The following is a 23,462-nucleotide window of genomic DNA, read 5'->3' on the forward strand; positions in this document are numbered from 1 at the left end:
TCATCATAAAGGGAAATTAGTATCATGGTTGTAATTGCATGTTCTGGTGCCTAGATGAGCACTGAGCTGTGCATGTTTGACGAAGTTCTGCCCCTTCAGAGCAGGGGTGCTTTGTAAGGAGCTAAATTGGATGGTTAATTCGGGTGTTATTTACCCTGTAATTCATTAGCTTGGCCCTGCCATTGGCAGTGGGCAGGCTGTAATTTCACGCTTCGCAATAAAAGATGTCTCATAATCTGCTTCATTTAGCACCGAAAGAATTTAATGAAATTAACTGCAGCCCTAATTAAGACGGTGAATATTAAAGACCTGCTATCAAGCCTTTAACGAGTGTGACATGATCCGCCTTCTGTGGGATTGGAAAACTATCATTTCCCAGGGAAAGGTTATCGCTGCTCTGAGCCATTTTGGCCAATATGCCATTTTTGTCATGCACACTAACCTCCCGCAAATTAGATTTTTTTTTCCCTGTATAATTTTAGCTTGAAAATAATTTAACCAAATACACAAACATCAATTAGAGCTCTCTGTTTAGATTTGTCTAATCTCTTGTTACCAGTATCCATTGGCTTTGATTGGTTTAAGCTTTCAGGGGAGTGTTTAAACCACTCATTAAGCTCCTTGATGACCTTGACGTGTTATTGTTAAATCCAAGAGCCATGATGAACTTCACATTACAGTCTTTACTGTATCTTCATCAAACTTGGTCTCCTGAGCATTAGTTAACATGGCCACATCTTTAGTTATGAAGACATCGATTTGTGGATAATTTCCTAAATGTCCTTTATTTTCAGTTTTCATTATCAGACAAAAACTTGATTGAAACTATAGATTATGATCTGCATGATACAATGCATTTACAATAGTTTTTCCACTCAATATTTTCTCTATATAATGAATAGACATAAAATATTTTTTATAATTCTTATAATGTTTTAGATATTGTTGTCCCTTTGAGAATTAAAAAACAAAGTTGAACCATGGCTAAACAGTAATACTCGTAGTTAGTGATTGACCGATATATCGCCATGGCCGATATTTGGCATTTTTCAAATATCGGCATCGGCAGATCATTTTTTCTGCTTGGCCGATGTGTTTGAGGCGGGACTTTTGTTTTGACAGGGCTGAGAGCGGCAGTGCCTGAGCGCGCACAGTGCTCACACTCTCTCTCTTGTTTGTCGCCGTCGTCGTTAACAGTTCTGTCAGATATGGATAGAAGTCTGTCTAATAATCAAATAGAATGGTTAAACAAAGGAATTAATGTATACAGAAAGTATTATAATGATTTATTTTATATTAGGCCTAGTAGTTATAGAAAGGCAAACATTATAATAAGTTCTCGTTTGCCGTCAGCATTGAACAAATACACATTTATATAATTTGAACAAATCTTTGATTGACTAATGAACATTTAATTTCACAAGCCTTGCAAACTTAGTCGAATCCAGCTGTGAGATCTTGTGAAGTGTGCATTTTTATCCAGCATGATCATGTGTTCTCTGCGGATTGGACAGTCCATGTGAATTGAATGCTTTAAACTTTAAACTCATGATTTCAAATGATGCTGTGCTTTATGCATTTGCCCACTGTCATATTCATGTCATTTTCACTGTGTGCTGTATATAAAATGAGGGTTACCCTGGCTGTATTTGAAAAATATGATTCCCAATGCACAAAAACGTCCCAGTATACTGAGTGCCCTGTTGGTTACAGTGTTTACTTTTTTTATATATATAATTTTATTCAATATTTATTTGTGAAAAATACTGTCATCTAAAGTATATGTTTCTTTTACACATTTGTTTTTTTATCCATTGTCAAATGATTTCAAAATTCTTAAATATTAATAATAATAATTAAAAAAATAATATTGGCTTTATATCGGCTTGTGTTGTCAAAAGACCCGGTACTTCGGTACCAAGTCGGTACAAAAAAAAATGAAAATGTGACGGTACCAGGTTTCTTTAAGTACCGGTGGTACCGAGGACCCGGTCAACCCGGTTCTTGACGCATACTGCACTATGATTTCCACGAAGCAGAAAACGTGGATGGAATCTCAAAATCCAGTCATGAAAATGAAACTTACATTTTAAAATGGACAGTCACGGAATTTGTCCATTCAAAATCAAATCAAATCTAAATGTTAAGCTGCAAAAGTTGGTTGAAATATGAATCCTGCATGTTCTGCGTGACGCTTGCAGTAATTTCAGCATCTGCCATCTCAATGAGGACATAAATACATAAACAACATCACCAGAACTGTTCTGCGTCACTTCACAAGCATTTTATGGTTTAATTTGAGTAAAACCAGTCAATTTAAAGGTATTCACTGTAACCCGTCAATTTTTACATAAAGCCATTGTGTCAGAAATATAGAATATATGTGATATATTTCTTCCATGTTTTAATTTTAATAGCAAATCCCCTTTATTTAACCAAAAATTTAATGTTTAAATTGCATTAATTAAAAGAAATGTTGGTACCGTGACAACACTAATATCGGTTATCAACCTCCACCCCCCCCCCCCCCCCCCGCCCCCCCCAGGGTTTCCGAGATATCGGCATCGGCTGTCAAAAAAACACATATCGGTCGACCACTACTTGTAGTCTAAGACAAGTCCTATGAAATCTTATGGGAGTCTTTAATAACATATTAAAAAGCTGTGAAAGTTGCCATGCCTTAATTTTTTATTTTTTTTTTTTTGGCAATAATTTCCAAAAACACCAGTAGTCCTAAGACTTTGTTTATTATCTTGAATTAAATTTTTAACCCAACAGACAATATCTGTCTTAAAATTAAAATATCCTCAGCATTGGCAATGACCTTGAAATAAGAGCGCAACGTTTTTCTGAAAATCATATGTATGAAAGTAGCGTTCGTTGCTTTAGCAAACAGACAACGGGTGCGTTTTCTCTCAAAATCATCGTTTGCTGATGGAGAGGAAAATTTAAATAGCTAGCCTACTATAGCATTTTATTTTGTTAAAATGAGATGAAGACGTTTTCACACTGAAAGAGTACTGATCTCGCTCTCATAGACGTGCCAGGTTTTATCTTCAGCTAAACTGAATAAAAGCAGAATGAACTGATGAAATGTTAAAAAAAATCTAAAATATAAATAAAATTTATGAATGATGCAGTGCTAATTGACATATCATTTATTACAGTACAGAAACTATAAAATATATTTTCTACCTTATTCTGTGCAGAAAATGTAAATAATTGCTAATTAAATGTAGCCTAGTATATAAAACGATCATAAAATTGCCATTAGGAAAAAAAATTATTGATTACAAATGATTGATTATTGTCCAGCAGTGTATTTGATTTCTTACAGCTTATTAAAATTAATTTAAAAAAAGATAATTCCTTGTAAAAAAAAAAAATTATAATAATTATGAATTTAAATAATTTAGTGGAAACATTTAAATAATCCTGTAAATGCACTTGAATGCAGAATCAATCGTTATAATCGAATTGAATCGAATTGAATTGTGAATCGAATTGAATTGAATCGTTCTAAATTTGCAAAAATCGTTCTTGAATCGAATCGAAAACCTATGAATCGTGAATCGAATCAAATCAAATCGGTGTTTGTCAGCGTGAGAGAATGTCTGCCAGTGCTGCCTGTCGTTAAATGATAAATGTAAGATTATTAATAAGATTCGGGAGGAGCGCGTCAGATACTTAGCCTAATCAACACAGGTGGACCATAATCAAGTAATCAATCCCATAGTATAAATATCGCTGACTTACCTCTATCCATTGACGGTTTATCAGCATCCCTCCTCCACCCCATCTCCTCACTTCAAGTTCACTTTATAAATAGACGGGGAAGGGGGGGGGTACTCTAGGTTCGGGCCATTCCCGAGCTCGGAGCCCTTCCCCGGACAGCACGCCAAATACGCATTCCATACCTCAGCTAATTATATGTAAGCGTGAACTATTGAAATGCCTTTTGGGGAGGTGTGTTCCCTCACTGCCTGCACTAGCTAGATCAGATGTCCACAACGATATAAGACCTCCAGCTTTCACGCTATGTCACTCACGTGACCCCGCTTCTCTCGTACACACACACGTACACAGTCACTCACAGTGACAGGGCCGGAGGCGAGCCAGTGTTGGGATGACACACTTAATTTAGCACCCTTCTCTCTGGAGTGCCCAAGAACAATAAGGCCAGCATGGGCAAACACCCAACCCTTTGTTGAGCGGCTGTCCGGTGCAGACTCATAGGAAATGGATCCTGTCCACATACTGACTCTGTCCACACCCATGCCACAGTCTGCATTCATCTACCAGTTAACCTATCCTTTTGTTATAGAAGAATGGAAGAAATGGGAAGAGCTGAAAGAAGAAGATAATGCACTGATAAGAGCACATCAGCACATCTTTTAATGGAAGGGTGCACAGACTAAAGCAGGGGTAGGCAACGTCGGTCCTGGAGTGCCAGTGTCCTGCAGAGTTTAGCTCCAACCCTGAAAAAAAGCCTTATTTGTCTGTTGCCTTAGTAATCCTGAAGACCTTGATTAGCTTGTTCAGGAGTTAGAGCTAAACTCTGCATGACAGCGGCACTCCAGGACCAACATTGACTATCCCTGGATTAGAGTTTTTTTTTTGCTTGTGAAGTTTATTTGTAATCTACTCTGTTCCGGCTCTTTTCCTTCCGGGACAAAAAAAAAAAAGAGCTTTGCTTTGTCTTACTTATGTTTTCTTGACTTATACTTATCTACTGTTTTTGCTGCTGTTGCTTCTTCCAAGACTAATATTTGTTAAAATGTGGCTTAGGGTAGGGAAGACTCGATACCACTTTTTCAGATCTGATACCAGTACAGTTTTGTTTGTTTGGTTTTGTTTTTTAATCAGTGTAGAATTACTATACCTCAATCTGTTGACCTGATCGTCAATTTTTGTTGTGTAAACAACAGTTCTCAACTCCAGTCCTCGTGACCCCCTCCCTGCTCTGCACATTTTGTATGTCTCTCTTTGTTAACACACCTGATTCAGATAATCAGCTCATTAGGAGTGAGCTCCTTACATGAACTGTGTTTCGATTGACATGGTCCCTACGCAGTGTTCATTGCTCCCTACTCCCTGAACAGGGGAAATGTTGTTTACTTCAAGTTTACTTCACATCGGAACATTTATTCACAGATTTGTGCTGTGCAACGTCTTCACACACAGACAAGTATGACATCATATACGACGGTAAATAAATACAATTTAAATTTACGTCTTGCACACTTCAGTGCACTTTGAATTGAACATATACGTTCGCTTCGTACTGGAATCATGACGGAATATCCTGTGATGTCCACTTCACAGGGCACTTGCGTTTGAATAGAACAAATGTCTAAAGCGATAAGAGTGACATACAATATGTGCAGAGCAGGGGGCTCAAGGACTGGAATTGAGAACCGCTAGTGTAAAACACAATCTGTCACATATTGACAACTTCATTGTAAAGAAAAACAACAAATAAATATATGATCATAATTTGACAAAAATACTACTATAAACTAGGTTAGTGGATATTTTCAGTAGCAAAAGTTACTCTAGATAAATCGTGAGTTCACAATAATTTTATAAAATATAAATATATAAAAAATATAAACATTTAGGGAAAAAAATATATAAATTAGTGGGGGAAAATAAAAGTGGATAAGTGTAGGGCTAAATCTGTTTAAATGTTAAACATTGCTTTTTGTAATGTTGTAAAATACATTTATGAAAAACAAGTAATATATTTATATTAATATACAAAAAAAAAAACTTAAATCTATAGTACAGTAATGTACTAATAAAGCAGCAACATATGAGAGATAAGACAACAAGATAGACTATTAATAATATTTAATTGTGCAGAAAGTATATTATAACACACACTGTAAAAGGCTCCAATATGAAGCAGCATGAAGAGTTTATACGGATCCTGTGCACAGAATGATGCGTCACAACGCCCAGTGCTCTGCATAGAAAAGTTCAAAGCACAAAGGGTTTTGATGCGTAGTGTATCATATCTGTGCAGTAGTTTATTGAGCCTTTTCTACCAGTTTTAAATTTCAGTTACTATGCACATGAAGAACAATTCATAGTATTCTAACAGAAACCCGGTAGAAAGTAACATGTTTTAGAAACAGCACTAAACTCCAGCAAGATAAAGCCCTTTTATGCAAAACTACTGATCTTCATCTACAGATCAAGGATGATCATAGGACCACTAAATCACCTTGGAGAGAGTTTTATCGTCTTGACCGTCGTAGTCGAACGCAACATGCAGTTTTGAATGCTGAATGGAGGATGTCAGAAAGCCGCAACGGAGAAAAGAGTTTACGTGAACTTGAATTTTACAACTTAAATATTCATCTAAATCTCTCATTAAACTACGGAATGGTCTCAGAACACTTGAAATATAGTGCACAGAAACTTTATGTTGTTTTCTAATGTTTTTGTGTCTTTCGTGGGATTTAACAATAACACGGGATAGTATACACAGAATAGCGGATTTGGATTGGTCTCGTCTGAACGATAATCGATCCTGCAGAAAATGCCATTATCGGAGCTATACTTTTTTGAAATTCTGATTATCAAAGCTCTGAAAAAATCTAAACATGTTAGCATCATATTCGCATGTGTGTTAAATCTTGACAGCAAACGTTAAAACATGATGCTCAAACATGCTAGTAAAACAAGTTAGAATCATGGTAGCAACACGTTAAATAATATTAGCAACGTGTTAAAACATGCTATCAGTGTACTAAACCTTGCTAGTAACATACACTTTTTAGAAACATGCTACAAATATGCTAACAATGTGTTAAAATGTAACAAAACAGGCCATATTTTAGCTACATATACCACAATGCTAGCAAAATGTTAAAACACGATAACAATGAGATAAAACATGTTAAAACATGAAGTACTGCTAGTGTTTTTTAAAGGTCTAATGGTTTTTTTGAGGTTTCTTAGCAGTCTGAAGTAGTCTAACATAGTTTTTGTTGCAACTTTTTTTTGAAAAAACTTCAAACATTTCTTGTTTTTAATTTTCAGATAGGGGTGCGCCGATCACGATCGGCCGATCGTTATGCGCATCTTCTCAGTTAACAAACGGCTCTGTGTAGTAACAGCTGCTCTATGTGAAATCACGCACCTGATGGAATTTACAGCTGATTTGAAAACCGGCTTTACTGACGAGATGCGCATAACGATCAGCCGATCGTGAACGGAAGCACCCCTACTTTCAGGCATTGTCAAACCAACATCAGAGTTTATCAAGCTTTATCTAGTTATTTATTTGTACTGTTTAGTTTTGTGCTTTATTGGTTGAATTAAACGCTGTATTAATGGCATTCCACTAAAGTCCACAGTTACTGCAGTTAGAAATACTAGTCTATTAGACTAGTCTTAAAAAGTTGACCAGTTATCTCTCTCTCTCTCTCTCTCTCTCTTTTTCCTTTAAGACTGGTCATAACTTTTTAAAATCAGTTATGAAAAGGGAGAATGGTGTATTGAATACTTTTGGCCACCTACTAGTTAGTCAAACTAGTTCTTAAGACAGTCTTAATATAGCAGCTATGTCTATGCAACTGGCCCCTGGATTGTAGAGAGTAGGAAAGGTCTGCTTGAGATTGATTTTTTTGGCCCGTTTGCAACATTACAAGACCTTGCAGGTTGTCAACCAGAGGAGGGTAAAATAGAGGCAAGCAGGGTGTCACTGGCTCAGGCATTAAATAATGAACGATTACTCCCATCAGAGAAGTGACGTGGTGTTCAATTAGCCTCTCCCGCTGAATGATCACTTGTCATCTTGCCGATGGATGTGCAAAATTAATATACCTAGATCCAAAGCAGGTTGAGACAGCTACCTGCCCAACACACCTTGCCTGGAGAGACCCCACACATACACCCTCATTAAAAGATCATCTTCTTTTTCTCTCTCAATCTGTCCATCCCTTTCTTTCTCTCTCTCTCTCTTCCGCTTTCATTTTTGCTCTTTTTTTTCCCCGGAGCCTCACACACAAACACACACATCTCAGTCTTCGTTAATGAAGTAATGGATATTCACCCTATGTGACAGATGGGCCGCTAGCGGCAGCAACCTTGTTAGGAAATTAAAAAGCTTGTCAACTTGTGTTTACCACTCAGTAGGAGAGCCTGTTGTTATTGTCTTAAATACGGGGTCTAGAGTGTACAGACGTGCAGTCTGACTTAAGGGATCATCCACCCACACGTATATCTCCACCACCCAGGGCCAGACTGATTTCAGAACAGTTACAGGCCTCATTACCTAAAACCCAGCTGATCTTAGAGAGAAACAGATATATGTCTCACGAGGCCAGGCTGATCTCAGAACAGTTACACAATATATAGGGAATAAAACAATGTAAAAATCATAATAGAGCACATGATCAAAAATAATATATTTTTTTATGTTTCTATTTAGAAAGTTTTACACTGACTCCGAGTGACAGATGCAGTGTCACATATAAGTTGCCATCAGAACAAAAAGTTGTCATTGTCTTTTTTTTTTTTTTTTAGCAAATTTTGTTCCGAACTTTGCAGTTGTTTCTTTTTTTTTTAGCTTTTAATCTCAAACTTTTATCATATAAATTCATAATTATAGTCTAATGTTAAATATATTGTTAAAATTATATACAAGTATATTACAATTATAATGTCTTAATGTAATGAAAATCGTGACAATGCTTTCCTTCCTTTTTCTTTTCCTCTATTTTACATGCATCAGGAGAGAGAAGTCTGCCGTTGACTTTATATATATTTGTGTGTGCGTGTGCATTTATAAGTATATTTATTATTATGTTTAAAATTTGCATTACATAAAAAAAAAAAAAAATATATATATATATATATATATTTAATTTTTTTTTTTTTTAAGATTGACATTGACAAGTTTTCAGCATCAGAAAGCTAAATTTTCTAATGTACTTTACTATCACTCCTTTCAGTGCATACCACCGGCTCTGGTGTTGAAGGCTCCGTCGCAGCCAGAGCAAGAAATCTATTATTATCAGTCTGGTCTGCGCGTTAATGTTTAACAAGTCCAGCGAAGTGACACGCCGCCGCAGCAGCATAATTGCTAATCAGCGGACAGTTTTATTCCCTTCTCGCCTAATGAATTTGGCTGAAATGAGGTGTGGGTGGCCGGACCCTTAAACGGGCAGTCAGCCACCACTGATGTGTGTAGAAGAGGAAGGTTAGTGCTCATGTCATAGTGCTAATGTGCTCGCTAACACTCGAAGGCAAATTTGCATGTGTAGCTCACAGTGCGTTTTTTTCTCCTCGCTCTCCTCAAAGTATGCAAATAAACATTCTGTCCGCTTGGGTACAAAATAATGTGTCTGTGTTAAAATTGGGAGATACTTTATGAACCACAGACAGTTTTAGCCCTTTCTCACACTATAAAGCAATTTATAAACTATTTTTTTTAGACCATGATGCTGTGTTGTTCATAATAATAAATGAATACTGTTAATATTCAGTAATGATGATTAAACGGTGTGTTTCTGTCTTTGTGTATCAGGGCATGTTGCTGAAAAGGAGCGGCAAGTCACTTAACAAAGAGTGGAAGAAGAAATATGTCACACTTTGTGACAATGGAGTCCTCACGTATCATCCTAGTCTGCATGTGAGTACGGTACCAGCACACACACACACACACACACACACTGCCATTACACGTGTATTGTATTTGCCTTTCTCCTCATCTTATTGGTCCTGCCCCTGTTAATGTTATTACTCTCTGTTCACCCGTCACTGTTACATCCAGTTTTTTATTTTTTATGTTCTTTTCACTGGTGTTTAACGGATTATTGTGTCCGCCTCAGTAACCACGGTGTCAGATGACACTGTCTTGTCGTTAATTACAGACTCATCAGTTTGCACATGGCTGACGTGGTTGATGTGTAATATAACGCTGTAATGTCTTGTCATAATCAGACAACCTGTTCGCCTACACAACAGTGGAAATGGCCATCTTTTATTGGTTGGTTTTTTTGGGGGAGTGTAATCAGACCTTATTGTTAGTGCTAACCAATTACAAAGTGCGTTTGGCATCTCAAATGCAGATGAAAGATACTGTGTAGAATGGATGGCTGAAGATATGGATGGTATATAGTTAGACCTTGCCCTCTGAACAAGAACAAGGCAGTTTTATGATTTTAAGGAACAAATCTTCAATATATCCATGCAGAAACGTTTAATAATATTATTTTTATGGTTGGAAACATCTGTCATTTATACATATATATACACACACACACACACACACACACACACACACATATATATAAATATATATATATATATATATATATATATATATATATATATATACATATACATACAAATTTCTTTCTTGTATTAAGATTTTCGGTTATCTAAACCCTTTCAGACCCATCACTGGGTTAAATGCCCTCCTGAAACATTGACAGATTTTTAGTTCAGCCAGTTCCTCCAGGTGAATTAAAGGAAGTGTGCGTCAGGATGTACGTTCCCCCTCCTCCCCTTGGCTGTGAACAGGTTCCTCTCATCAGCAGGTGTCTGCTGCTCAGGCATCAATTAGAGTGTTTGCGGAGGCTAATAGGATGAAACTCAATCAGGGCTCTTAATTGCTCAACTATGTGAAAAAGAAATCACATTAATGCAGCTGATTAAGTGGATGGCAATAGATGCAACCTAATTAGTGAGGAAAAATCCCAAATAACAAATCCACGTTCACATCCATTACAACCACTCTTCAACTTTATGTAATCTTTTTTTTTTAGGCACATAACTATTGTGCGTTTCATTAAACTTGCACTTTTTTGTTAAACATTACGTGATTATGATTTAGCACAGTGCGGTTTGATAGATTCATCGACGTGGAACATCAATTTTAAATGCACATCTGCCCCTGAAGTGGCCAGATGATGATCTTTTCATCAACTGTTCACATTTGAGGACTCAACTCCCTTAACTAAATCCCTCAAGTGGTTTGCTTGCCCTTTATTTTATAATCAAGAGTTACATATGGACCAGTCCCCGGAATGTATGTCCTACCTGAAACGCAATAACATATTCTTCAATAGAGCAGCTTGGTGGAGTCTTTTGGCTTAATGAGCAGGGGCAAGGCTTTGAGAGGAAGAGCGTACCACCCGGAACTGCCATACATCAGCCGAGTGCCAATCAAATAACACAAAGACCTGAGAATCTCTGTGTATGTGTGCTGCACCAAGCAATTTACAGCAAGAACATAACATGTCCATACCTCACTAGAGGCCAACAAAAGGGCAATTCAAAGCCAAGAGCTCTCAACACGGTTTAACAAGCCACAGGAGAGCCCTTCAGGAGTGGCGGGCCAACAGCTTGCGGCTGGTAATTGTATCCCTATTAGTATTGAGTAACTTTCATCATCAATGCAAGCAAAGCCACGCTCAAATCCAGACAACGCAGTCAGAATCCCAACACATGCTGCGATGGCATGCTGTGGTCCGCAGAAGAGGAAAAAGAAGCTCAGAAAGAAGATTTAACGTGTTCTAAAAGGCTGATTTTCTGCACTTCACCGTGAATATCAAATTCATTAATATTGATTTCTTCACCTCCAGAGGGTGGACAGAATTAACTGTGTACTGACAAAATAAATCTAGTAGACACTTTTCATCCGGAGTGTCTAATGCTGTTGTAGTAATCCTTTTGTCGTTTTTCCTTCCTAAAGGATTATATGCAGAATGTTCATGGGAAGGAGATCGACCTGCTTCGGACTACTGTGAAGGTTCCAGGAAAGAGGCCCCCCAGGGCCATCTCCACATGTGCGGCCCCCATTCCCAAAACCAATGGGCTGACCAAGGACATGAGTAGCATGCAGCTCGGACAGACACCAGGTAACATGATCATGCTTTTGTCTTATCTTATCTTACCCTTTTTATGTATGTGTGTGTATATATATATATATATATATATATATATATATATATATATATATATATAAAATTTGATGATAAAGTAATAACAAAAAATTTGATTGAATAAATTATATATATTTTTATTTTATTTAATAGTATAAAATATACTGACCATCTATCCATAAAAATTATCATGATTTTTCTTTTGCTTCGTTTTTTTATGTTTTTTTTTTAAAAATAACAATAATATAATGTCAAAATTACATAATATAAATTATATTAAAAATATAACAAAACTTTTCCTTACTTAGTTTTAGCAAGTTCTTTCCAATAAAACAAACGTATTATAAAATGATCCTGATGTGAATATAATAGGTCTAAGAAGAGGTCTTCATTAGTAGAGTTATTGTTTAGTTATTCGTGTAAAACTTATTGCATCAACAATCCTTAAGCCCCCCAAGGAGTGTTAAAGACCCTTCTTGGGCACACACAGACACAGACACACACACACACAGCACCAGGAGGACCAAACTAATAGCATGAATATTCAGTGACCCATAATACATGTAATAATTATTGTCATGAATATTAATGCAATCAGCACTTGTTCTCCAGTCAGGCTAGTCTAAAATGAGCTCTAATGAGAGGGAGAGAGAGAATGATGGAGGGAGGGAGCGGTAGAGGAGAAGAGAGAGATAATTCACAGTGGTAAGTCAGTGAGGCTTTTGTGAGTCGTGTATTTGACTGCAGGGCTGGGTCAGCGGCGTGATCACATACACCTCTTATTCCTTTGGTCTTAACATCTCTTTTTGTGAGAGCGCCAATTATTCACCGAATCCATTATAGCAAATCTTCACACACTGCTGTTCTTACGCTGTGTGTGTGTGCGTAGACCCTTCTCTGCCCTCATACATACATAGTGTTTATTTTCCCTCAGATGGCCACTGATGTAAAAATGTAGTTTATCAGGGCTCTCCCGAAGTATGAACAGCTTTTGCCATTTACCCAAAGGTGCTGCCGTCTGATTTATCCACTACAATGGAGATTAAATTGAGTCGTGACATTTCATTCAGTTGAGTTTGCAACGGGCCAGTGGAGGCCCGTGGGTACACCTTTTTGCAGCAACAACAACATATTAAAAAACAGAAAATGAAGCGTTTGCTGAACCCCTTTTTTCTTTCTTTCTTTTTTAATGTGTGTATGACTGTAGCTAGAGCAAGCGGTGGCATCAAATCAGTGTTATTTACATTTTGTTCATCGCTATTGGACAAAGTGTTGTTGAAGTTAGATTTGTTTTGTTCGTAAGCCCAGAAGCCTTATGGTTGATTTGTGTTTGAGTCTGTATGTGCGCGTCAGGTCATATCCCTCCCGCGTTCTTTTCTGCTCAGCTGTGATGAAATCTTATTAGTGCGATGAAATTTGACTTCCTATGATGTCCACTTTAATTTCCACGTTAGTCAGACGAACCTCTTCTGCAGTTTAATGATGCCTCACGGTCGTGATAATTAACCTTATATTAATCTGAATTCACTGTTTATGCTCCTCAACGACAACAAATCAAGAGGTTTTGTGCATGAGTGCTAGTTACGCTTATTATTATTATCATTAACAAAAAGTATTAGGTAAAAAAAATTAGGGATGCATTGATATACAAATTTTGGTCATTGTAAGTAAGTTGATAATCATTCTCTTGTTTGGAATGATATTAAAATTGCATACTGTCTTGTTTAAATGAAAGCACTAAAAATGAAATTATTTTAAATGGTACTTGCACATCATAACAATATACAGTATCATATATATATATAAATATATATATATATTTTTTTTTTTGCTACATATTACATTTAACAGGTTAGTTTAACCGAAATGAAAAAAATAAATAATTTAATTAAATGTAATAATTTAGTTAGATTCCTTTCATTTTAAAATCATAAGATTTTCATTCATCTTGCGAATACAATTTTTTTTGTCCTATGTATACACATATTCTCTCGTCAATTCATTGAAAGTCCAGGTAACCACAATTGTAAGCATCAAAAAGTTCACAAAGACATTATAAAAGTAATCCAGTCTACACTAAGCTGTTTAAACTAATTCTTCTTAAGAGACACTATCACTTTGTATGATCACACTCAATCTAGGCTTTTTATTGACAGAATATACATATTTACATGACAGAACTAGCCCCTTAGGGAATTATTCATAATTTTTCATTATAAACTTTGATTGATTCACAAAGGTAATCTAATTGTAAAAATTGGTTGAATGACCATACAGTATTAAATAACTGACAAATGCAGCTTAAAAAAATATACAAATTCTAATATTGGCTGATAACCAGTATAGTGCCAATATATTGTACATGTTGTAAAATTATTTTTATTAACCATTATAAAAACTTGAGTTTACATATATAAAAAAAAAAAAAAAAAAACAGAACACTCTAAATGTGCACTATAATGCAAACAAAAGCTATATGGCATTAGAGATGACGAGAACAAATCAGGAAATTTGTTGCATTGGGAATATCATATTAATGGTGTATAAATGATCATGTGTCTCTCCCACAGGCTCTGTGACCAGTAGTTCTTCTGCGTCTCAGATGGCGAGTGGCATCAGTCTGGTGTCGTTTAACAGTCGGCCGGATGGGATGCATCAGCGCTCATACTCTGTGTCCAGCGCTGACCAATGGAGTGATGCCACAGTCATTGCCAACTCAGGAATCAGCACAGGTAAGTGTAGAGCGCTTTATCATGTGCAGCCCCCTCAAACTGCTTTGGGCAGGTTTGCTTGTCATCATGTTGAAGGTTTTTCTTAAACAGTGATTGGTTATTCTATAGTTGTACACCCACTCCACCTTTCATTGATCCTTGTGTCAAGCTCTAATACTGCTTTAACGGTTTATCAAAGTAATGGCCACTCATGAGAACCACATTACCAAAGGCTCATCTGTCGATGACGAGTCGCTAACAGAAGAGAAATGTTTGGAGCATGATTTTTATAAGTCTGTCACCTTTCTGTTGTCAGAGAATTTCATACTTGGCCTTTTTTTATGAAATCTTTCATGTCTAAACAGCCACAAGGGGAAATGGACATATACACAGACGTCATTATTGGACTGACAGCTGTCAGACACAATGTTTTTATATGTGCTGATGAACTGCAGTGACATGGTGTGACTAGTTTTAGGCCTGTCGTTTGACCCCTGCCTGTAGTTGACTCTGTATTAACCCCTGAAAACAAATACAGCTGTGAAACACTTAAACGGGCTCCTGGGTGTTTGCGCAGCAAGGCTCTTCTCGCACACAGCTGAGCCACAAACCCCACACATGACTTCAACAGTACATCTTTTAAAATGTTAGTTTTCTGATCCTAATTCTTAATTCACTAGTAAAGCTATTAACGGTTTAATAGTGTAGATTCAGTAATACTTGGTTAGTAGAATGTGCTGTTTGTCTTCCTGTTCCTTTGTGTGGAATAAAAAATGTTAAATAATGGCTTTATAGTGCATTGTAGGGCTGGGCGATATATCGATATAAAAAATATATCGATATATTTTTAGACGCGATATGGAATTAGACCATTTCGCATAAATCGATATAGTTCAAATTTGCGCTGCTCCCCGCGCCAGCGCCCCTCCTCTTCGGGGGGGGTGCAGGCACAGAGCCACTCTTCAACAAACATGGAGGAAGCAACTACGTCTGCGGAGCGCACGGAGGAATTGGTTAGTAAAAGAAAAAGCAGTGGCTCAGTAATTTGGAGATGGTTCGGATTCAAAGTATCAGATGAGCAACAACATCACGTTATTTGTATGGAGTGCAATAAACAAGTTACAGCCAGGGGTGGAAGCACTACAAATCTTTTTCACCACCTAAAACAGTGGCACAAACTGCAGTACGAAGAGTCTTTGAAACTGCGCGCTGCAGAAGCCCCAGCCGCAAGCCATCGACAACCCGAAAAAGCTCCAGCCCCGAAACAAAGCTCACTGCAAACTTCATTTTCCCGCAATGTGCCTTATGAAAAGAAAAGTGTCAAGTGGTGTAATATAACTAAAGCGGTGTCCTACCACATTGCTAAAGATATGGTCCCCGTTGCAACTGTGGCACAAATCGGATTCCAAAAGCTACTGAAAACTATGGACCCGAGATATGAGCTTCCCAGTCGCAACTACTTTGCACGAGAAGCACTGCCACAAATGTACACTGAAATCAGACAGAGCCTTGCTGACCGGCTCGCTAACATGACCCATTTTGCGTTGACCAGCGATATGTGGTCGAGCAGGACGTGTGAGCCTTACATGAGCATGACAGTTCACTTCATTCAAGACTGGGAGATGAAAACAGCGTGTCTGCAAACAAGTTATTTCCCCCAGGACCACACCGGTGAGCACATAGCTGAGGCCCTGCAGGATGCAATTGCAAGCTGGAAACTCCAAGAAAAGTATCTGGTTGCTATAACAACCGACAACGGGAGCAACATCGTCAAAGTGGTTGAGCTGAACGAGTGGCTGAGGATGCAGTGCTTCGGTCACAGACTGCACTTGGCTATTGGTGAGTGCAGTGTTGTAAGGAGTATTCAGATATTTTACTTTAATCAAAAACATTAAAATGTTAGTTTTTCCTTATTTTCCTTTGTGTGTCTGTCTGCAACTTTGTGTTTTATGCTGCTGTCTTGGCCAGGTGTCCGTTGAAATGCAGTATGTATTGTTAAATATAGGTTAAATAGATTAATAAAACACAAAACTTAAAGTGCTAAATGTAAAATCATTTACAATACAGAATGGTAGATTTCAGAACCATTTTTATTAGGTTTCCGTTATTGGATAAGAATTAGTGATGCATTGATGTATTTACCACTTTAATGTTACAGCTGGTAAAGGTGAGGTAATTATGACTTTAAAATGCTGGTTAGCCTGTTGTTATCATCAAGGTAACATATATATTTAGCTATTATGATAGACTATAGTTTTTTCTCTGGATTGAAAATAGCAAACTGCAAAATAACTAGAAACTAATGTTGACACATATGCCTAGACATTGTGGAGTTTTTAGTGGAGTAGAAATATGAAGTAGCATTAAAAAATAGCATTAATATTAAATACTAAGAACAACAACAAGAACGGAACACGAGTAAATGTACATACAGTAGAGTCATCATTTATAAATTATACAAAAATAATAATACATAAAAATCACTTACATGATTAAAATTCAGAAAAAAAATATAATATTTGATATTTATGATTAGTACTGGTGTTGATTAAAAAAATAAACTATGAAACAAGAAAATAATATTAATGTAGAATATTTCTAAAACTTGATTTTGGATTAGTTGTATGAATGTGTTAAAGTGAAACCAGAGTCAAATTTCTCGCATAAGCACATTTGTTTAATAGTTATTTATGATTCTGACAGGACATGGCATGAATGACAAGCGTGTCACCCGGGCCATTTCTTTGTGCAAAAGAATTGTAAGCTGTTTTTCGTACAGCTGGAAGAAAAGGAGACATCTTGCTGAAGTCCAGATTCAGCTGGGTCTGCCAAGTCACCAACTCATAACCGAGTCTGCCACATGCTGGGGATCCAGGCAGCAGATGATAGAGAGAGTCCTGGAGCAGGAAGGAGCACTGGCCAAAGTCCTGTCTAATGACAAAAAGACCAGGCATCTTGTCCCTACCTGGCAGGACTTAGAGGTCCTAGAAGCAGTCCAAAAGGTCCTGAAACCTCTCCAGGACTTTACTGATGCTTTATCAGGTGAGGAGTACGTCACTCTATCATATGTGAAACCTGTGCTGCACCTTTTTAACGAAAGTCTCCTGGCATGTGAAGAGGGTGATAGCGAGCTTTGTAAATCGATCAAGACCAGCATTGTTGAGTACCTCAACAGCAAATATTCTGACCCAGCCACTACTGACCTTTTGGAGATGGCTTCATTTGTGGATCCTCGGTTCAGGGCCACCTACATCCCAAGTGAAAAAGTCGATGCATTAAAGCACAGAGCTGTCTTGGAGGTGGAGACGCTACTGGCTGATCAGAGCAGCTGTCAACCGCCTTGCCTATGTGTGCCCACTGTGCCTGAGCCTGCAGATGGAGAAGCAGCAGTAGCACCAAAAGCTAAGAGACTGGCAAGCTTCTTCAAGAAGCGCACAGCCACCACCACTGCACCAACCAAGAGGGAGGCTATTGAAAATGAACTGTCAAGTTACTTGCAGTCCGCAAGTGTGGAGAGTGACACTGATCCTCTCAAGTGGTGGAAGGATCATGAAGTTTTCTTTCCATCTCTGAGCCACCTGGCAAAAAAGTATCTCTTGGTACCAGCTACCAGTTCACCCTCCGAAAGGGTTTTCAGCTGTAGTGGCAATATCGTGACCTGCCACAGAGCATCTCTGAAGCCGGATGCTGTTGACAGGCTGGTGTTTCTCGCACAAAATCTTTAAACAAAGGAGGATACGCTTGTCTGTCTTCTAATGTCTACCTCAAGACAGCATTACTGTTTATCAAAGTAAAAAAAGAGGGGGAAAATGTTTATTGAGTTGATAATCTGTTTCTTGTGCAACTGGTTGAGACTGTTCAGATAAGAAATTGAGTTAACAAAAAGGAAAAGGTAACCTCAGGCTGATGTTTAAAAAAAATGTTCTTAAACTGATCACTTTTTGTTCTTTCTTTATATGTAAATGCTGCCCTTAAGTTACTAGGGTTTGTCATATTCTTTTGTGATGTTCGTTATTTGCATCTGTGGATTTGTTAGAAAGGAGAATAAAATCTGTTTTGATTTTAATAAGCCATTATAGTTGTAAAACTAAAAAAAATTTATATTGTACTTTTCTCATTTAAATATATTTATTTAGGAAAAAGATTGGCCTATTTTAATAGCCTATTTTATAGGCTATTTTTAAGATATATTTTTTTATTTAAATGTGCACCTTATGGAGCTTTGATTTCAAAAAAGGTACTCCTGTCCTATTGTTATACAGTATTATTATTATTTTTTTTAATTTTATTGTTATTTGAACAGCTGAGCATTTAATTATGAACCAGGTGAAGAAACCTGTTTACTATTTATTCAGTTGATTTTGCAACTGTTCACTGAAATGGCCGGTTTCAATAAAACTACTTGTGACGTCATATTTGGCTTTGACAGAACATTTGCTCTCACTTTGCGGAAAAAATATCGGGATATATATCGTATATCGATATTCAGCCTAAATATATCGGGATATGACTTTTTGTCCATATCGCCCAGCCCTAGTGCATTGTCAAAATTTTCTGAGTTCAGCTAAAAAAGGCTCAGCGGTGAAACAGATCTTTTGGTATGCGGCACTGTGTACGTTATCTGTAAAGGGTCTTGGAATTGCTACTGTGCCTTTAAGACATCTATGTAAATTCCCTTTTCACTTTTTGGTTAGTTAGTATTTGCATTGCCCTGTCCGTAAACAGCCTTTTTGCTGAGGCCACATTCAATTTGTATTCTATATCTGTACTTAATCTGTGCTGAAATGTAGCCGTTTTGGAAGAATATGCAGAGCCGTAGGTGCTACACACCAAGAGAGGGCGCTACAAGATGAACAAAAACTAAAAAGAATTAGAAATAAAATAAGTCATAATTAAAATTGTATATGTATATATATATATATATATATATATATATATGTATGTATATGTATATGTATAAAAACATGTGGATAGTTAACCTCTCTAAACAGTAAGCATATGAATAATTCTCTGTATGTATCTGTGTGTGTGTCAGTGACTTCAGCATTAAAACAGCAGTGGAGTTGGTGGGAGAATCTATAAGGGGCCCCTGCTTCAGTGATATTCCAGATGGTTGTTCGGACACTACAGCTCTCCGGAGGGCTGTGTTATGAGGTTGTGTGAGTGCTTGTATGCTTCCCCCCAGGAATCTCTTAAAAATGACCTTTCTGCCGGCCTAATGATGTGTCTGGCCACGGTCTGACTGGATCAGATCTGATGGCTGGATGACGGTAGTGCCGGACGCTGATTGCTTGTCACCTCTTGCCCCCAGGAGCTGACGGGAATGAGATCCTGTCTTTTATTTGAGAGAAGTGGAGAGAGATAAGTGGTAGCAAAGTAATTAACTGATGTTCCTCGCTTTGCATTGTGAGGAAGAGACTGTTGACTAATCTCTAGCCTTTCATTTAGTCTTTAGCCAGGAAGCTAAATTATTTCCATGTTTGCTGAATAAAAGCCAATACTTATTTTCTTACTAATTTTGGGATTAGTTGCATTTTTGTCCTCTAGCACATCAGTTTCTCACTAAATATGTGCATTTTGTAGCATTTTGGCTTTCTACATTTATTTATAAGGTGAGGAAGTCTTGCATTGTCCCTTGACCACCAGAAAAACTGCCACAAAGACATGATTTCTGTCTTCCTCTGAGCCAGTTTACGACTATTTGTTCAGTTCTCAGTCGATTTCCATGTGGGAATGATTTCTAATGACATTAATTTATGCCTAATTATGGATAAAATAATGAATTATAACTAGTGACAGAAGAAAATGCAAACATGACCCAGATGTTTTCTGCTACATCTGTGGGTGTTTTACTACTGTACATCCAAAGCGTGACAGAAAATTACAGATTTTTTGACTAAATGTGTTTATGGAAAGTTATTTAATATTAAATAGAGTATTTGAACAAATTTTCCCATTCCTTTGCAAAGTTGTAAGTTAAATGATCCATTTTAAAGGCTTCTTATCATCATTAAAATTGACATTTGACTGCTTTTATTTTTGCAAGTACATTAAAGACAAGATTTTTTAAATGAAGTGTTAAGTAATTACTTATTATATACCTCTAAATTATATATTTATAAACTATAAAACTTCTGTTTTGTAAAGAAAAAAAAACTGTACATGATGGAAACTCCGAATCATGCAAATCAGCCGAAAAAAAAAGAAAAAAAAATAGTGGTCTATAAGTAAGATTGTTAATTAATTTCCCTCAATACAATTCTTGTGATAAAACAGATACTGACAACATTGTGCTTTTTATCCAAAATAAACACAGCTGGATGAACTGAGATAATTTAGAACTAAAGCCTTTAAAGTGTAATTGTAAGAGGGTTAAATTTGAAAAGAGCTACAGTTGTTGACTCTTGGCTGTGTGCCGTCTGAATGAGTTGGATTTAGCCACTGAACGTGGCTGCTATTTGAAAAACACAGCCTCAGTAATGAGCTCTTTTATTCCAGAGGAAACAAAGCCAAGTCCGTTTAAAGGAGATAAGATCCCCTCTAGTGATCGGGCACTCTGTCTTTTTGTCCCACTCCGTGTTGTCTTGAGGGCATTGGAAAGGCTGTGACATCCCTGTCTCTTTACCTGGAGCATCCTTTGCTGCGAGCAGACAGTTGCACATAAAAATATCCCCTCTGTCCCTCCCTCTGTGGCTATTCTTGATCCTCTCGCTCTTTGGCTTAATAATGAGAGACAAACAGCAGCAGAAGTAATGAGTGTTTCTTTGATTACCGCTGCTCTGGGGTACATGCTTTTGGTTCGACCCGCCTTAAGATAAGTTTCTGACCACCCTGATGTCATGCCGCATCACCCCACTTGTTGATTAATGCACTCCTTTTTTTTTCTTTTTTTTTTTTTACATAGGGATGTTCATTCTTCCTTCTGTCTCTTTCGAGCTAGCAATAGCTTAGCAACAATGGAGAAAATGCACATAGCAAGTTCATAGCTAGATATGTACTCTTTTTATTCATGCTGTTTTCATTTTTTTTGAAAAAAGATACAATGGTTTTGAAATAAGCCTCTTATACTCACTAAGACAAATTACTGTTTTCTATTTTAATATATTTTGAAAAGTAATTATTTTCAGCAGCCATTATTCCAGTATTCGGTGTCACATGATCCTTTAGAAAACATTTGCTGCTCAGTGATTTTTAAAGAGTAAAACTTTCAAAAGAACTTCCTTTATTTGAAATAGAAATCTTTTGTAACATTATAAACGTCATTACTGTCACTATTGATGTATTTAATATACCTATGCTGAATTAAATTCATGAATACATGTGAGTGTATGCAAAGTAAACATTTAAAAAATAAAAAAAATAAAGAAATTGTGGGGGAGGATGTATCACCCTGACATTTTTCTTTCTCCCTGAAAAAATATTAACATGAATTTTAATTCAGAAATTTAAAGCATACTCATCAGAGATCAGGTGTATTCAAGTCATTGTGTGAATGAATTGCATTTTTAAAGTATCTTTAAATAAAAAAATATATATCTGAACCAAAATTGATCCTTAAAGCATTGTTTTTCACAATGACCTGGCAACTACCCATAAGAATCACTCTCTAGTTTATTTTAGTTTGTATTGTTCGCTGTAAAAGATGACAGACATTTAGCCTTTGCCTTAAAGCAAATTATTCAATAATAATGTATGTGGTGTGTGGTGTGTTGCTCTTTCTCTCCTCCGAAGTAACTGGATATGCCTTACAACTAAAACTAAAAGCAAACGGATCTGCTAGAACTATACCAGACTAATAAATGACTTTCTTAGAAAACATTGAGCTTGAGAAGACAAGGATGGAGAATATGAGGGAGAGGAAAATGTGTATTTGACATTGAGGTGTGTGAGAGGGAGAGCTGAAACAAAGGGGCTGTTAGAACGAGGTGGTTAATTGTTCACTTTGGCATGGCATCTTGTCAGCAGAGATAAGTTGTCACGTTTTCCACTTGAGCTGAGACTAAACGATTGTAAAATAAGTTCCAGCCGTCCTTGGGGCTGTCTGCTGATGCACGGCGCTGGGAGCATGCTCAGTGCCAGCCTGAATATCCCCCAGCCCCTCCCCACATCAGCGCCTGATATTGATGTGAACTGAATGTTATTTTATTCTGCCGCTAGTCACAGCTGTCAGTGCCGCTTATGAAAAGTGAAGCAGCCTTCTGATAGCCTGAGCGGGAAAATCCAGCCAAACTCCAGTCACAACTGGCTTAACACATCATTTAAAGCAGAGCAGACAGCACAGAATATTCTATATGCGTGGATAAAAAAAAAAGGCTGAACATTTATATCAGTTTCTCTCTCTTTGTGTCCAGAGACCGGTCTGGGAGATTCTGTGTGTTCCAGTCCAAGCATATCCAGTACTACCAGTCCAAAGATAGACCCGCCCCCATCGCCCCACGCCAACCGCAAAAAACACAGGAGGAAGAAGAGTATCAGCAACTTCAAGGTGGACGGCTTCTCTGGAACTGCAGAAGGTACATCCTTTCTCTGTACCACTTCATCTGTACTCTTCTCTTCCTCTCAGATCTGGTCAGATCTCGACTGACCATCTCTTGGTCTGTAAATTCAGTCACATTCCTAAGAACCTCTGTAATGCATTGGTTTTTAAACAATTTTTAATATTGTATCTAACTATAATGTTATATGATGTTACAGGGTGAGTGTGAAAAACTATTGCACAAAAGTCCACTCAGAAAATCTTTACATTTTAAACCTGGAAACAAATGGAAAATTCTATTATGCTCCTTTTCAAGGTCAAAAATTTAATTAGTATTCGTATTAGTCAAAAAAAAAAAAGTGATTCAGTCAA

General features: G+C 37.2%; 1 protein-coding gene across 4 annotated transcripts in view; it reads left to right on the forward strand.

Moving 5' to 3' along the window:
- The window catches only part of LOC132152012 (arf-GAP with GTPase, ANK repeat and PH domain-containing protein 1), a 182,629-nt gene that overhangs the window by 118,300 nt on the left and 40,867 nt on the right, over positions 1-23,462 (forward strand). For all 4 annotated transcript variants that reach the window (XM_059560631.1, XM_059560630.1, XM_059560628.1 and 1 more), the window contains 4 exons: positions 9,542-9,646; positions 11,714-11,879; positions 14,474-14,635; positions 22,966-23,127. In XM_059560631.1, coding sequence (XP_059416614.1) covers positions 9,542-9,646; positions 11,714-11,879; positions 14,474-14,635; positions 22,966-23,127 — 595 coding nt within the window. The remainder of the gene's footprint in view (positions 1-9,541; positions 9,647-11,713; positions 11,880-14,473; positions 14,636-22,965; positions 23,128-23,462) is intronic.

This window comes from Carassius carassius, chromosome 10 (assembly GCF_963082965.1).
Source record: "Carassius carassius chromosome 10, fCarCar2.1, whole genome shotgun sequence".
NCBI classification, from domain to species: Eukaryota; Metazoa; Chordata; class Actinopteri; order Cypriniformes; family Cyprinidae; genus Carassius; species Carassius carassius.